The 16,052-nt window shown below is 42.3% G+C and overlaps 1 protein-coding gene across 1 annotated transcript in view; it reads right to left on the bottom strand.

The window, feature by feature from the left end:
- The window catches only part of USP9X (ubiquitin specific peptidase 9 X-linked), a 5,037,693-nt gene that overhangs the window by 4,395,161 nt on the left and 626,480 nt on the right, over window positions 1–16,052 (bottom strand). Inside the window, exon 8 of the mRNA XM_044071835.1 lies at window positions 11,611–11,715. Coding sequence (XP_043927770.1) covers window positions 11,611–11,715 — 105 coding nt within the window. The remainder of the gene's footprint in view (window positions 1–11,610; window positions 11,716–16,052) is intronic.

Here is a 16,052-nt window from a genome sequence, read left to right as displayed (position 1 = left end):
TTCTTGTTGTGGAACTCTTTCTATTGCTTTGATCTGAGCAAGCAGAGAAATTTGCTTGATAGCCTCTGCCCTCTGGTAGGTTTGGCATGCCTTGTTTTCTTGGTAAGGTATGTAAGTGGAACCTGTAACCTTGGTCTATAATGTCCAAAATCCATTTGTCCTTTGTCAATTTGTGCCAATTGTCTGAAAACAGAGATAATTTTCCTCCCAAGGAAGCTTCTATTTGCTCCTTGGTCAGCGGAAGTAGAGGAAAGTCATTGAGATTGTCCCTGTGGGGCAGGGGAGACCCCTGTGTCAGTTCTTTGGTTTGCTGGTTGCCATTGTCGTCCCCTGTAAGAACCTCTGTATTGTCCTCTTCCTTGGCCACGCCTGTTTTTGCCCCTTTGAAATCTTTCAGGATTAGGAAAGGACCAGTTTTTAGAAGGCCAATTCCTGCTGAATCTGGGTGGCTGAACCTGGAGGAAATCTTTGACCGTCTGAACTGATTTGTCTTTTTCCTCGATGGACTTTAACACATCTTTAGCATTAACACCAAAAAGCTTGTTCTTTTCCAAGGGTGCATCAAGAAGTTTTGCCTTAACATGATCTGGTAGAGGTTGTTCTTTTATCCATGCATGTCTACGAATGACCGCCCCTGTCATAGCTGCCTTACATGAAGCTTCCAATGCATCATATCCACACTGCAGAAAGTGACTGCTGACTTGCTGAGAATTATGTACAGCTTCTTGCAAAGACTTCCTGTCTAAAGGTTCAGGAGAGGTCAATGTTTTCTGTAAATCATCTAACAGGTAATCCTGATATTAAAACATATGAAAGAGGCAATTCAGAGCTCTCAGATAAAGTAGTGGAGGTGTAGACCTTTTTCCCCCATCTCTCTAATGGCCTAGCTTCCCTGTTGGAAGGCAAAGGGTTTTTGGAGGTGGATGCTGAAACCCCTTTAGGTCCCTGAGAAATAGTTTCTAAATCAACAGCATGGGCCCTAAAGAAATGAGAATGTGTTTCTGGGACCCTATAATATCTGTCTGGCTTGGCTGGAGCAGGAGGAGGAGTATCCGGGGTAACACTGGAGTCAGAGTATAAATCATCCAAAACATCCAGCACAGGAGGTATAGCCAGGGGCTTGTGTTGGGGCTTTTTAAGGAAGGTTCGAAGGTGCTTTCTGGAATCAGAATATTCCTGGCCTTGCCACTTAAAATGTTCCCTCATGGTATGCAGAACTTCCCCAAAAGAAATGTCCTCAGGAGGGGAGGCCGAGGGGATGGAGTCCTCTGCATCCGAGTCCTCATAGGTCTGGAAGAGCTCTTCCTGGCCATCGGAGTGAACAGAGTCCTCAGAATCTTCATCTGAAGGGATAGGGTCAGAGGGTTCAACCAGGGGCCTCTTATCAGGAGGCTGGGATCCTCTCTCAGGATGGGCCTGTGAACCTCTAATCATGGAAATTAAGTCTGCGGCCATAGTCATAATTTGTGCTTCAGGAGTAGGCTGAGGTAAGGCCTTAACAGTAAGGTGCTTGGTCTTGCTGGCTGCCTTAGCACGTGTATAGGCCTTAATAGACATGGCCATAGGAGGCCTAGCAGCTCCACGTGCAGGAGTGACCTTATCTACAGCAATGGTCTCTGGCATTTCCTCGGTTTCAGTATCCGGAGGAAAATCTATAACTGGCGTCAGTGTGGCCTCCGGTATTGGAGGTATCGGTAAAGCGGTGTCTTCGGTTCGGAGCGGTGAAATAACCGTCTCAGGGGGAACCGGAGCACTCACGGTAGGTTTTGGAGTGGAGTCTGTGGAAGACGCGGGCCGAAGATGTCGGTCCCGGTCTTTTCGCTTCTTAGGAGTCTGCGATGTCGGAAGTTCCGACGGCATTGTATAAGCAAATTTATCGCCGAAGTCTTCAGCGAACTCCGCCCGGCGCCTGAGTGCGCTTATTGAAGCGAGCACAGGCGACACAGGCCGAGACGTCGTGGTCTGGGCCAAGGCAAGGAAGACCGCAAGAGTGGAAATCCTTATGAGGTATTTGTTTACCACAAGACAGACAATTGTTAACTTTTTCAGTAATTTCTGATATCGGCTGAGGCAAGAAAAGGTCCCCAATGGGGTACTTAGCGTTTTTGATGACTTCGGATCGAAGAATACAGGAGCTGACCGACCGGCACTTGCGAACTGCTTCTGCTTCGGGCACCGCGCGGCAAGAAAGACTGAAGAAAATGGCGTCGGCTGATGCTTATATACTCCAGCCGCACTGACGGAGAGAAATGCGACATCAGCCGACGTCGGCCCAGACTTTGGAATCCGGCCGACCGAGGGCTGCCTGAGGCAGGACAACCCATATGTTATGACTGCAGTTGCATTCTTGAAGGACATCTGTGCCAAGCGATATCTCATTTTACAACATGGTAAAATAACTGTGTATGCTGTACATATATACAGATAAAGTTTAGGACTAAGGTTATGAAAATTATGATTTTTCATATTTTGGTAAATAACTTTGCAAAGGAGCATGTCAGTATGCTAAGTAATACCTCATTTTGAAACATTAATCTTGCACAGAAACTCCCATTATGGTGAACTTGTGTAGCACTTTCTCTACGTTTTATGATTTGAGCCTTTAGGTTCCCCTTTTCAGCTCAGTGCAACATACCCATTTTGTATTATGAAGATCAAACATGTCATCTTTAGGAACTTTGAAGCAGTAAAACGGGGAAGGAAAAAGAAACGGTACTGATAGTTCTAACATGGTAAAAGAATGTACTCATATGCAGATATCAAAGTTTGTTTCAGACTTAGGTTATGGAAATTATGATTTTTTTTTTTCATATTTTGGTAATAACTTTGCAAGGGAGCATCTGAATGTGCCAAGTAATGTTGCATTTTGAAGACAGTATTGCTGGTTCTAACAGGTAGAGAGAATTGTGACTGTATGTTTGACATGTGCAGATATGAAAGTTTGTTTTGGACAGGTTATGGAAATAATGATTTTTTCTTATTTTGGTAAATAACTTTGCAAGGGAACATCTGAATGTGCTAAGTAATACCTCATTTTGAAAAGATTATTTATAGTTCTAACATGGTAAAAGAACGGTGCCTGTATGTTGTAATCATAGGCAGTTTGTTTCGGACTTAGGTTATGGAAACTGATTTTTTTCATATTTTGGTAAATAACTTTCCAAGGGAGCATCTCATTGTGTGAAGTAATACCTCATTTTGAAGACATTGTTACTCCTTACAACAAGGTAAAAGAAATGTGTGTGCACTGTACACACATACAGATATCACAGTTTTAGTCTTGTACGAATATGAAAATTATACATTTACAATACTTCTCATTATGCCCATATCTTTGCGAGGGAGCATGGTAATCACACAAATTATGCATTTTGAAGCTGACATTCAGATGCACAACTTCTACACTGATATGTAGGCTCTGTCTGTTACAGGTGATGAGATATTATGCTTTGTTTATTTATCAATTATGAGAAATAATATATTAATCATATTTCTGTGAATATCTCATGAAAGCAGCATCACACAGTAATGGTTAAGGTATCATTTTAAAGCTGACATTCATACTAACAAATTAAATTCAAATTGTATGGGTCTGCATGGTACACAGACCAAGATATTGTGCTTTGCTTTTCCAAAAAGGTAAAAAATATGCACAATATCAGCATTCCTTGCCAAATATTTAATAATTACTTTGATATGCACTATCAACATTTACACTGTTGGAAAGGTCAGTGTCTGCTGAACAACTTTCACATTTACATTTTTAGTGTAGCTCTTAGTTAAAAAGAGTTATGAACATTTGTTTTCTGTACAGTATTACAAATGGATTTTCTGAAAATGAGCTCAGGCTGCACTGTTGTTCCTATGGTGGAATTAAGCAGGCAGCTTTTTCTGAGCTGCTCCGGAGTGTATGAGTTAACATACAACTGTGTAGGCCTGAAAACATCCTCAGAAGCAGATGCCTGCTCAGCGACTCCAGACCCATCTGAGGGAATAGTTTCCAAGGTTCCAATACCTCGAGTTTCCAGCGTCCTGCGGCTCTAAAGTAGTGGGCGTCAGGGGCTGCGAAAGCACCTCACTGAGAACCGGCAAACCGGTGACTGGCTTAGAAGCCTCGTCAGTTTTGGACCTCGGATGCCTGTCCTTTTCTTTGTGTTTCTTTTGAATTGCGTTAGTCGGATGGCTATCCGACGACATTGCGTAATTAAATCTGCCAAAATAGTGAAATGCAAAACTGTACCAACGCTTAATAGTGCGTTGGTTAAATCTAGCACAAAACCGACAATTAGCAACGTCGTGATCAGGGCCTAGGCAAGGAATACAGTAAGAATGGAAGTCCTTATGAGGTATTTGCTTCCCACAAGAAATACAATTAACTTTTTCTGACATCGGACTGGAGCAAGAAAAAAGTTTCCCCAAAGGGGTACTTGGCTATTAATGAAGACTTCGGACCTGAAATTCGAACACTAAAATCTCAGGAGTCGGCCAACCGGCACTTGCGAACTGCTTTTGCTTCGGGCACCGCGCGGCAAGAAAGACTGAAGAAAACTTTTATACCCCTGGCACACTGACGTCAGGGAGGAGGCGACAGCAACCGACGCCGGACCTAGACTTTGGAATTCAGGCAGACTGCGAGTAGCCTGCCAGCAGGATAACCCAATTGTAATGACTGCAACAGTGAAACACGAACTTATTTGTATTCCTCTGTCTGCAAAATGTAATTATTGGTGCCAGGCACTTTGTAAAGACCCTGGGCGCAGTAGATAAGCCAAAGTGCAGTGCAGAGAATTGGTAATGCAGTGAACCAGCCTTGAATCGGAGGCGTCTTCTGCACTATTGCCTGACTGGAACATGCAGGTATGCCTCTTTTAGGTCTAAAGTCACAAGCCAACCATTCTTGCCCAGCATGGGCAGAAGCTGCTGCAAAGTCAACATTTTGAATTTTGGAATATCCAGGAATGTGTTCAGAATAGATAGGTCCAGTACTGGCCTCCAGGCCTTGCCCTTTCTGGGTACCAAGAACAGTCTTGAGTAAAATCCTTGTCCCTGCTCTTGCTGTAGTACTTGTTGACTGGCCCCCATGTCCATGAGGGAAGAAACTTGTTTTTGCGCCTCTGCCCATTGATTTTTTGGCAGATCTAGCCAGCCGTTTGCCTTTGGCAGAGTATGGAAATGGAATTTGTAGTCTTGTGACACTATTTAGAACCCATTTGTCCTGGGTTATAATGTGTCAATTTTGAGCAAAAAGTGCTACTTTCCCCCCCAAGGGTGCTGCCAGAAGTTAAGTGCTTGGTGCAGGCAGGGGAAAGTCATTGGGACTGCTTTCTGTATGCTTGTGCTTTATCTTCTCCAGCTTTGGAGGTAGAAGCACCCCATTGTTTTGACCTATAAGAACCTTGCGCCTGGGATCTACCCCTTTGAGGTCTGTCTGACACATTAAAGGACCAATTTTTTGTAGGCCAGTGTCTACTAAACCTAGGTGGCTGTACTTGTAAAAACTAACAGTTCGCATAGATTTAGCTTTGTCTTCCATCTTCTTTAACACCTCTTCTGCCTTAGCACCAAACAAAGTATCATGCTGTAAAGGTGCATTTAGTAACTTAACCTTAACATGATCTGGCAGATTTTGTTCCTTTAACCAAGCATGCCTCCTAATTACAGAATCCGTAACTGCGGCCCTGCAGGAGGCCTCCAAAGAATCAAAACCACATTGAAAATTATGCTTTCTAGCTTGTTCAGCTGCATGCAATAAATCCTGCATTTCCTTATTTTCAGCACATTCAGAATTTATCATTTTCTGCTTAAGCAATCCCATGAGATGTTGCTGACACTTGAGCATATGAAACTGACAGTTTAAGGCCCTTATAGCCAAAGTTGCAGATGTGTAAACCTTTTCCCCCCATCTATCCAGTGCTCTTGAATCCCCGTCAAGGGGGGGGGGTTGTTGTAAAGGCCTCAACTCCCTTGGGACCCTGTGAAATAGTTTCTGGGTCAGCAGCAGGGTTTATAAAAATAAATTTGAGAGAGTCAGGAACCCTGTAATATCTGTCAGGCTTAACAAGGGCTGGAGGTAAGGAGTCAGGGGGGGGGTCAAACTAGACTACGAAAACACATCTACAATGTGTAACACAGGAGGAATGGCTAGAGGCCTGTGCTGTGGTAGTAAGAGGAAATCCCCGAGCCTCTTTTTTGATTCTGAAAAATCTTGGCTTTCCCAGTGAAAATGCTCCCTCATGGTATGCAAGGTTTCCCCAAAGGAATAATTCTCAGGAGGGGATGCTGAAGATATAGATTCTTCAGCATCAGAATCCTCATAGGAGGGTAAAGAATATCCCTGATCAGAAGAGGAATCAGAAGAAAGAGACCTGATCTGAAGATTCATAGTCAATCTCTTGCCTAGGCCTTTTATCAGGAGGGGAATGGGAACCCCTGATCAAAGTAATCAGGTCTTCGGCAATCTTGGTCAACTGTTTTTTGGGCATAGAGGCCTGTACACGTGGCTGAGTGTGTGTGCTTTAGAAGCTGCTTTAAGTCTTTGAAGCTGAAGTCGTTTTCATGTAAAGATGTTGTGGTCTGAATAAACCCTCAGAAGCCAGTACCTGTTCAGCGGCTCCAGACCCATCTGAGGGATTAGCGTCCGAGGCTCCAATACTTTTAGAGTATCCAGCGGCATGGCCGACTCCATTTGGGAGTCGGTAGCGGCCTGCAACTAAAGTAGCGGGTGTCAGGGGCTGCGAAAGCGCCTCACTGAGAACCGGTGACTGGCTTAGAAGCAGCTTCATCTGTTTTGGACCTTGGTTGTTTTTCTTTATCCTTTTCTTTACGTTTTTTGTAAACTCCTGTAGTCGGAGGGCTATCAGACGACATTTTAGGATAATTAAATCCGTTACCAAAATACTTTAAAGCAAAAGAATACAGACGCTTAATAGTGCGTTGGTTAAATCTCGCACGAAACAGACAACCAGAAACATTGTGATCAGGGCCTAGGCAAGGAATACAGTAAGAATGAAAATCCTTATGAGGTATTTGCTTTCCACAAGTAATACAATTAAATTTTTCTGATACTGGTCTAGATCAAGAAAAAAAGTTTCCCCAACGGGGTACTTAGCTTTATTGAAGACTTCGGATCTGAAACTCACACACGAAAATTTCAGGAGTTGGCCAACCAGCACTTGCAAACTGCTTCTGCTTCGGGCACTACACGGCAAGAAAGACTGAAGAAAATGGTGCCAGCCGCTTCTTTTATACCCCTGATGACCATATGTCAGGGAGGGGGCGACAGCAGCCAACACAGGACCCAAGACTTTGGAATTCAGGTCGGCTGAGGGCAACCTGCCAGCAGGATTACCCAAATGTAATGACTGCAACAGTGAAACACGAAGAACATCTATGTGAAATAGCTATTCCCTAACCAAATTCAAGTGCAACTTGGACCGGTGAATGGGAAATCAGAAATCCATCCCTTCTCTGTCACCTATGTCCCTAATAGACAGAATAGCAAAAAAAAAATCCAAAGTTGTGTGATTTTTTTTTCCTGTTTGAAATAAAAGCTGCATTTTATTTCAACGTTTCCAGGCTTTTGGAGGTTTTTTTTTTTTTTTACTATTGCTTTGCATTTTGTATCCTGCCTGGTTTACCTACATGCTGTTCTTGTTTCTTTGGATTTTTGGTCCCTAACAGACAGACACGTACTGTAAATGACTGACCGTCCAAGCATACATATAGCCATTAAAATAACCTTAAGGTTCCTAAAATTTGTCAGATACATTTGGGACACATGGCTAATCCTAAAAAGGCTGCTGTGGTCATAAGCCTAGTATACACCTATGAACAATAAAAATTAACTAATGCTTACCAAAAGATGACTACTCTGCCTGATTATCTGCAGTCACAGGCATGGACTTTTTCTTGACTGAGTTCCACTCGATGCACACGAAGTTTGGCAAGAACTGAACAGTGCGGACAGATGCTACCTAGGTATCAAGTAAAAAATATCTGAGATGAAATGACGTTAGCCAGGTGATGGGGGAGGGTGCTCAGGAAGACAAGCCGGGCAATAGACTCAACCATCAGTAGAGACTCCTACTACATGGAAAGTAAAGGTGACTCGCATGATCATACTACAGAGCACAGTCTCTCCTTCAGGGATGATGCCAGAAATATGAAATTATTCAGGTAGGGGCAGATAGGCAAGCCCTTGGTTCTGCAGAAGCCATTTACTGGAGCCAAGAACACAGTCAATAATCAAACCAAAGGGAAAAAAGCAGACTAGAAGTGAGAACACCCTGCTTCAAAACTAAGTCCTGCCATCTGATTAGGCTATAGGTAAATGCAGGTAGACACCTTTCAGTTCCATGGTACAGACGATGGCTTGAGAAAAAAAAAGGCAGCAAAAAGGATTTACAAGATTAGCATTCTGAATTCTGGAACTTGTTTAGCCTTGGTAAGCTTAGAATAGTCCCAACAGGCCATCTTTTCTCTAAAGGGAACCTGGACACAGAAGCCTGAACCAAATATGACTGCAAGTGCTTAAAGAATAAAAGTCCTGAGCCAATCTCATCATGTATTGAGAAAATGCCAAGGACCTCTCAGTCAAAGCTGTAGCAAGATGAAGGACATTAGTCTTGGATGTCAACCTTGCTTCTGAGGTTAGTGACTATCTTTGAGGTCTCCAGTCAAACAGGTGCCAACTATCTCACAGACTGCCTTTGGTTATCAAAAACAGGTATCAAAAACAGAAGCTGAGGGAGTCAGCTGGAGACACCAAAAACTGAAGGGTTGCAGTTTGGGTAATGTGCTGTAGTCAAAGTGCATGGTTGTCTCCTGAAGATGATCTTCAGGTCTTCGCTCAGTATGCAAGGCTGGAGGCTACATAAGTGCCACAACCAAGACAATTTCAAGCTTAAGGTGTCCATACTCCAAAGATGTGTTTGATGGCCTCTTAGGATTTCTCCTCTCCAGGGACCTTTTCTACTACTTTTGAACAGGGTTCAACTGGACAATAGGGTCAATGTCATAGCTTAGAAGAGGTGTGCACAGCCTTTTCTACTCCAGAAAGTCTCTCAAAAATATAGATCTCTGCTTGACAGTCCTCTGGAAGCACCTAAAGGAATGGGGACAAAGTCACTGTGTCATACTGTATGTAATGAAACAAAACATACACAGGTATCCATTTTCTGCATACAGTACAATTACTGACCATATAACTCTGGCATCTACATTCCCTGATACTTTATCTAAACTTTTAAAAATGCAAAAACATGGTTTTCTTCCTCAACAGGGCACTTCTATAGAGTATGGGAGCCAAGCTGAATTAATAAACTTGTCTAAAAGCCAAGCTGAACAGAAGAAAACACTATGTGAGAAGACTAATGCAAGTCCCTACTTTAACTAGGAAACTGAAGACAAAATGGGCACACCTCTCCTGTACCAAAGACAAAATCCAGAAGGGAAAATGTCCAACTGGCGTAGACAGGAAGGGGGCAAAGTATTTTGACTCAGGCCAGACATCCAGCCAAAGTCCCAAGCATTACTCCCACAGCAATTGTGAATATGAATTGTTCCTGAAAAATACACTACAAAGTTTGAGAGTCTGTCCAAATTGTCCAAGTCTGTTAAGTGGACTGCATTCCCTGAAATATTTTGTAGACTGATTAAAAAAAACAGGGCTGTAGAACTTGTGCTGCACAATACTTGGCCTCTGGATTACAGAATTGTGCTTCCACATTCTTGGCATACAGATAAATACATTCAAGGGGGTTTAGAACTTCTAATGGGCATCTTATTTTTAACAACTTACTGACAAGTTCAAAGACAGTACAGTAAAGCAAAGCACAGACTGGATAAGTATCCAGACAAGGAAACCGAAGGCTGCATCTTAATTTGTATATAAATATATCTTCTTTGCATGCAATGAACTTTCATCACTGTACTCTGGAGTAGTTTGATGCCATGCATAGACATGATGGGAGAAAAAGGACGTACAAAACAGAGAATAGTCTTCTTCTGTGAGAGAATGGAATGTATTCTGTCCATGAAGGAGTACCAACTCCAAAATCGCAGATACAGTGTAATGGATCTTGTTTTAAGAATGAAAACAACAGGTACAGGGTATGAGGCTGGTGGATCTCAGAGGTTAATAGCTGCACACCCTGTAGTGGACTGTGGTAAAATTGAGGGTTGTGTCGGGAAAATGCCCTTATATCACCAAAGTGATTATGTTCTTCAGCCTCACCTATGACCAGATACAGTGGGCAATGGTTCAAAAGGATAAGACATCTCATGCTAGAACAAATGAGATTCCTCTTCAGGATCACTGGGCTTATGTCCAGAAACAGACTGGTGTCACTGCAACTCAGGAGATCTTAGTATAAATGTTCCTGTGGGTTAAGAGAAGTCATCTGCTGGTGGTACACCAGGAGCATTCCAACAGCAAACCCAGGAGAAACTCTCTTTTGCCTGCCTGGGAATGCCAAGAAATCCAGCAAACTGAACTGGGGACTAGTGCTGTGGATATGGACACCTGGTCTGCATTGCTCAGGACACACATTGTGATAATCAGAACAAGCTATATAAATAGAAACAAATTGGGGTCCCATTTCTCCACTAACTGATAAATAGAAACCTCCTCCCACACACCTAAGAACTCGGTTCTCAATGGAGAGGTTTAAAACACAGTAATGTTTAGCAATGTTATCCAGCAATTTACTGCAGTTTTACTGTTGTGTTGCCTTTTTCTTGACAAAATAGTATTATGCATTAAATTTACAACTGATAATCAAATACCATATTTATAATTACACACCTCTGCTGCAAAAACAAAATAAGAATGTAAGAAATGAGTAGTCCAGGGAAGTGTCAGAATCGCAGATTGGCAACAAAAGTACAAATCACTGAAGGCCATCTCCAATTAAATATGAAGGTTTTCCTTACCACAAAGAAATCTTAGTCTCAAAATCTATCTTCAAATACACCCATTTCCTGTCTGCACTGGACTTTACAATATTTTTGCTCGTAGCAATAGTCTGTAAAATCTTGTGCTACTTCCTTTAACAGAACATGTACAAACTATGTCACTGTAGTAGTCTGTATGACAAGAAACTTGCACATTGAGACTACCTTAACTAACCTGGTTACAAGTGCCACTACTATAAAATTAATCAGTAAATAAATGTACAGAATCTGATATGAATACCACAAAAAAGTGAGTTAAAAGGCCACTTTACATGGTAACAGGTTTAACAAATGAGTCAATGGAAGCTCCAAAAAGCAAAAATATTAAGAACTGAGCAAAGTCTTTAGTAGCCTGCTGATAAAATGGTGAGGGAGTTATGCCAAGAGAAGCAACGCTGATCAAAACACAGATAAAACAGTGTGCTAGTCAATGAAGCAAAGAATTAAAAATGTTAAATGCAATGGGAAGATGAAGGCCAGTCTGTAAAACAAAATTACATTATATCAATAAGGGATACAAAATGCTGCAAAATACTACTAAATACTTAAAACTGATGAAGATGCATCAGTACTGCACAGAAAATAAAAACAAAGTAAAAAAATAAATTTTAGGTTTCTGGAGAAATATTTCCTTGAAGATGGAGTAGAAAAGCGTACCTTAAAGCAATCAAACAAGTGATCAAGTTGCTCAGGAGAGAAATCCCATGCCAATTTAGCGAGAAGGTCATGGACATTTTTAACAATGGCCTCATGCTTTCCTGCCTAAAAAAAACAGTAAACTTAATTATAACCTCAAAATGAACCCAGCAGCATTTACAGAAATAAAGACTGAAAAAATTAATACATACACTAAAAAAAATATAGTCTACTGTGACAATAAATGTTTCACAACTATGTTGCAACCATATTGGTTAATCTGCCAAAGTCCCGGTTAACTACTAAAGGTGGTGCTGGAAGAAGTACATAGATAGAAGAAAAAATCCGGACACCACACCATGGCTGTGAAACAAGCTTTACTAGTAGAAATATTAAAACGTTCAAAATGTAGTAAAAAGAATAAAATAAAATCCCTTCATTCAACAAACGATGAGCGCTTTTGGTTAAACCTTCTTCAGACGATCTGAAGGTTAACCCGAAAGCGCTCATCTGTTGAATGAAGGGACTTTATTTTATTCTTTTTACTACATTTTGAACATTTTAATACTTCTACTAGCAAAGCTAGTTTCACAGCCGTGGTGGTGGTGCCCCTATTTTTTCTTTTATATTGGTTAATCTAGTAGGGAACCCAGCATACACTCAGTTGGGCATTTTTCAATTAACAGAAAAACAATTTTCAGCAAAATCTCATGTTTGGTGACATCTGTGTTCAAGGCTGACATGACATAACATGCCACCTACAGGTGCAGGCTAATCTCAAAGTCCACTGCCACCAGAAAGCAAACTTCTTAAGGTTTCTTAATTTGTAGAGATTAATATAAAAATATGTACTTGCTAACCTTAAAAGGAACTCCAACAGCTGCAGCTGACAGAAGCACCACTCAAAACAAAGGAAGATTCTCTAGTAGTAAAATACTGTGAGAATGCATTTGTTAAATCTAATGTTAAGGACCACTGGTGATGCCCCCCCCCCCCCCCGCCACACCATTTTGTTGGGCTGAAAGCCAAGTAGTAACTGAAGAGCAGAAAACTCTAGACAGTGAACTCCTTAACTACCATTTCCACAGCCATAAATTGTTTTCAGAAAGTTTAAACTAAGGACCAAATGGCCATTCGACAAATGTCAGCAATAAGGAGTGTAACTGTTATACGCACTCAGCTCCCCCTACATCGCCGATGAGCTACTCCTTATCTGTTACATTCGTTCTACTTTTTACAGGCTAACAGCAAACCATGGAGCAGTCATCCATGTAGAACAGAAAAGATTTTTTTTGTGCCCAACCCCACTGTGGGGGGGGGGCACATTTATTGTCACTGAGATAAGGATCTATGCTGCCTTCCCCTTTGTACTTGTGCACTCCAGTTTACGTGCATTAAATGAGGGGAGGGATGCTCGACTCATCCAAACTCATACTCCTGGTAGTGTTCATCTAGCAGCTGCTAATCCTGCAGTGGAATGCCCCCATCCCACCAAGGGCAAGCATTTATAGAAGCTCACTCCACTCTCCCTCACCGATTCCTCCAGAACTCAAGGCATTAAAATCCTGGGTCAAACAGGTTGAGGTCATAACTCTAACCCTCTACTGGAAGCTACAAATACAAACATTCCTTAAGCAAACACTGGTTACTCTTCTATAAGAGTGGGTTTTGATCACAGACATTTACTACGGAAGAAATTAGTAGATGTGACAAAACACTGGTGGCAGAGCAATTGGAAAGTACAAGCGTCAGCAGCACAACAGTTAGCACACTCACCTTTGGTGCATAAGGCTAAGAGTTCTGCTCATACACCAGACAGATAGTTGGCTGACACCGCAGGAGTGTAAGTGGTGTTGCTGCACTAGAGTGTGTGCTGTCCTTCGGATGAGACATTAAACAGAGATCCCATCTGCTTTGGCTGGTGGTAGCTCAGGTGGATGTAAAAGATCCCATGGCACCTATTAAAAAAAAGAGCTGAGGAAATTCCCTGAGGCCGTGGCCAAATTTTCCCTAGCAGTATAAATGCCATCTCAGGTCTCCCCTGAAGAGAGGTCAACAGCCTAGTGGGACTAACCTGTCAAAGGATAAATTAAGCAACTTCAAGTCTTTCCCTGACACAATAGAGACAAAAGTACTTACCAGAATTGTAGATGTTGCAGTACTGATTCTTGGATCTTTCAGATATGCAGAAGCATGTCCTTTACATCATTCCAAGTGGACAGGCATCTGAGGACCAACATCTGGACATCAGGGCAGAAGGGTGTCCATCAGCTCCATCTTCAGGTCTTTCTAAGCAGTGTTAATAAGTTGTACATGGGATGGTAGGAGATGCTGTTGGCTATTAGGGAAAAAAGGCTTTGCAGGACGTCTGTAGCAAACCCTACTCTAGCTACTGATGCAATACCTAAATGGTGTTCTATAAAGGTGTGCACAGATTTCCAGGTGACAGCTTCTAGGATGGCCTCTATAGGAACTCTGAGGAAGGCAGTGGTAGCTGCCCTGTGCCTGCAGAACTGGGCCTTGACATGATCAGAAAGAGGTTTTCAGTGGTGTTGCCCTCCTTCCCTTACACGAAAGCAACCAACAGTTGTTCTTTTCTAGTTTGGGGTTTAGTCTTAAGTAGTACCTTTTTAGTTTGGGGTTTAGTCTTAAGTAGTACCAAATTTATATGTGTATATCCAAGGAATGAAGGATTTGCTCCACTTTGTTCTGATGGATGGGAAAGAAAACTGGCAGGTTGAGAGCCTGGTTTAACTAAGTTTCTGATACCACCTTAGGCTTGAAGGATACACTAGTTCTAAGGGTTACTCCTTATCCATGAAAAAGAGTCTTTGCACACAGGGGCTTGAACCTCAGATGACCAAACTTCTGAAGGAGGCTATTAGTAAAGTGGCCTTCCAAGTGAACATCTTTGAGGAAAATGCTGCTTGGTTCACAGAGAGGCAGGGTGAGTTTTTCTAGCATGTAATTCAGATCATGGGTAGACAATGGGCCCCTTCTGGGTGGCCTCAAGTGAATGAACCCTTTTAGCAATAGCTTCAGGTGGGGATGAGTGTAAAAGGTAGGGAATGTAGTCAGCAAGGTGAGATGGCAAAAGCATGCACCTTAATGCTACAATAAGGCAAGCCTTGGCTGAACAGACCCAAAAGGTATTGCTAACATGGAATTGTTTGCCAGATGGGCTGGTATTCTTCCTATGGCAAAAGATAATCTCTTCCATTTTCCTAGGTATGACTTTCTGGTGGTGGGTTTGTCTAAGGATGGTTAGCACCTCAGAGTAGAAGATAACTTTTTAGTGTTGAAACCCAGTCCTCCAGGGTGTCAGTTTGTGTGTAGCTAGGTGAAGATGGAATACAAAGTTCTTGACCTGGCTGAGCTCTACCACCCGTGGAGAGGGTGGAATCTCCTTTCACTGAGGTTCAAAAGGAGAGAATAAAAAAGATATTCTCTTTGCCAGTGTAGGGCAATGGGAATAGTTGGTCTGTCTGCTGGCCTTTATCACTACCCTGGGAATCAGGGGCAAGGGGTGGAAAGGCATACAGAAGCAGGTTGGTCTATCTGAACAAAAATGCATCTATTTTCCTTGTCCCTGCCTGCTGGGTTCTGAAGAACAACCTCTGAAGTTATTAGGGTTGCAGGCAAAAAGATCTAGAGAGAATTACCCTCTGCAAAGGTTAAGTCCAGGAAAGTCTCCCTCTTCGGCATCCATTCACTGGGGCTCAAAAAATCCCTGCTTAAGGAGTCCACCAGGGTACTGTTCAGTCCTGTAATGTCAGATGCTATAAGTGTCAGTTGCAGGTCTTGTGCAAACAGCAGAGTGTTCATAGAATGACTGCATAAGAGGTAGGAAAAGGCACCCCCTTACGTAACAAGATTGTGGTGTCTGTCCAAATCTGTAATGTTCCTGGTGTTTGGCTCTGTTGAATGGCTTTCACTGCTAGTAGACAGCTAACAACTCTTTTTGGTTGATATGTAGCTTCCACTCATCTGGGTTTCAGCTGCCCTGCACCATCAGGATTCCAAAGTGAGACCCCAGCTATGTCTTAGCTATCTCTAGTCATGGTCTTGTCTGCCTCTTTCAGAGAAAGGTTTGTGCCTGGCTACTGTAAAATGATTTGTCTGTCTTTTTTAGGCAAGGAAGGAGAAACAGGAGTTTTTCCAGGGAATGAAAATGCTGCCCCCCTTTTTTTTATGGAATCATTGCAGCTTTATACAAATTTTTCCCCTGTGAAAGGAAGGTTTTTTGCTGCATGGAGTCTATGAGGGTTCTGAAGAGAATGTCTGTGGAAGAGTGAGACTTGCAGAAGTTTAGGGCAAGACCTATTTTCTGCAAGTAGTCCAATGTTACCTGTAAAACGTTTATAGGTCTGTTTTGTGGATCTTCCCTGTATGAGACAGTCATCCAGTTAAATGCAAATGTAACCCCCTAGGGTTTGACAATGTGCTATCAGTAGAGCTAAGCA

Source organism: Protopterus annectens, chromosome 5.part0 (assembly GCF_019279795.1).
Source record: "Protopterus annectens isolate FY-2018-M chromosome 5.part0, PAN1.0, whole genome shotgun sequence".
NCBI lineage: Eukaryota > Metazoa > Chordata > Ceratodontiformes > Protopteridae > Protopterus > Protopterus annectens.
The sequence above is the reverse complement of the archived record's forward strand: the minus strand, read 5'-3'. Positions and strand labels throughout refer to the sequence as shown.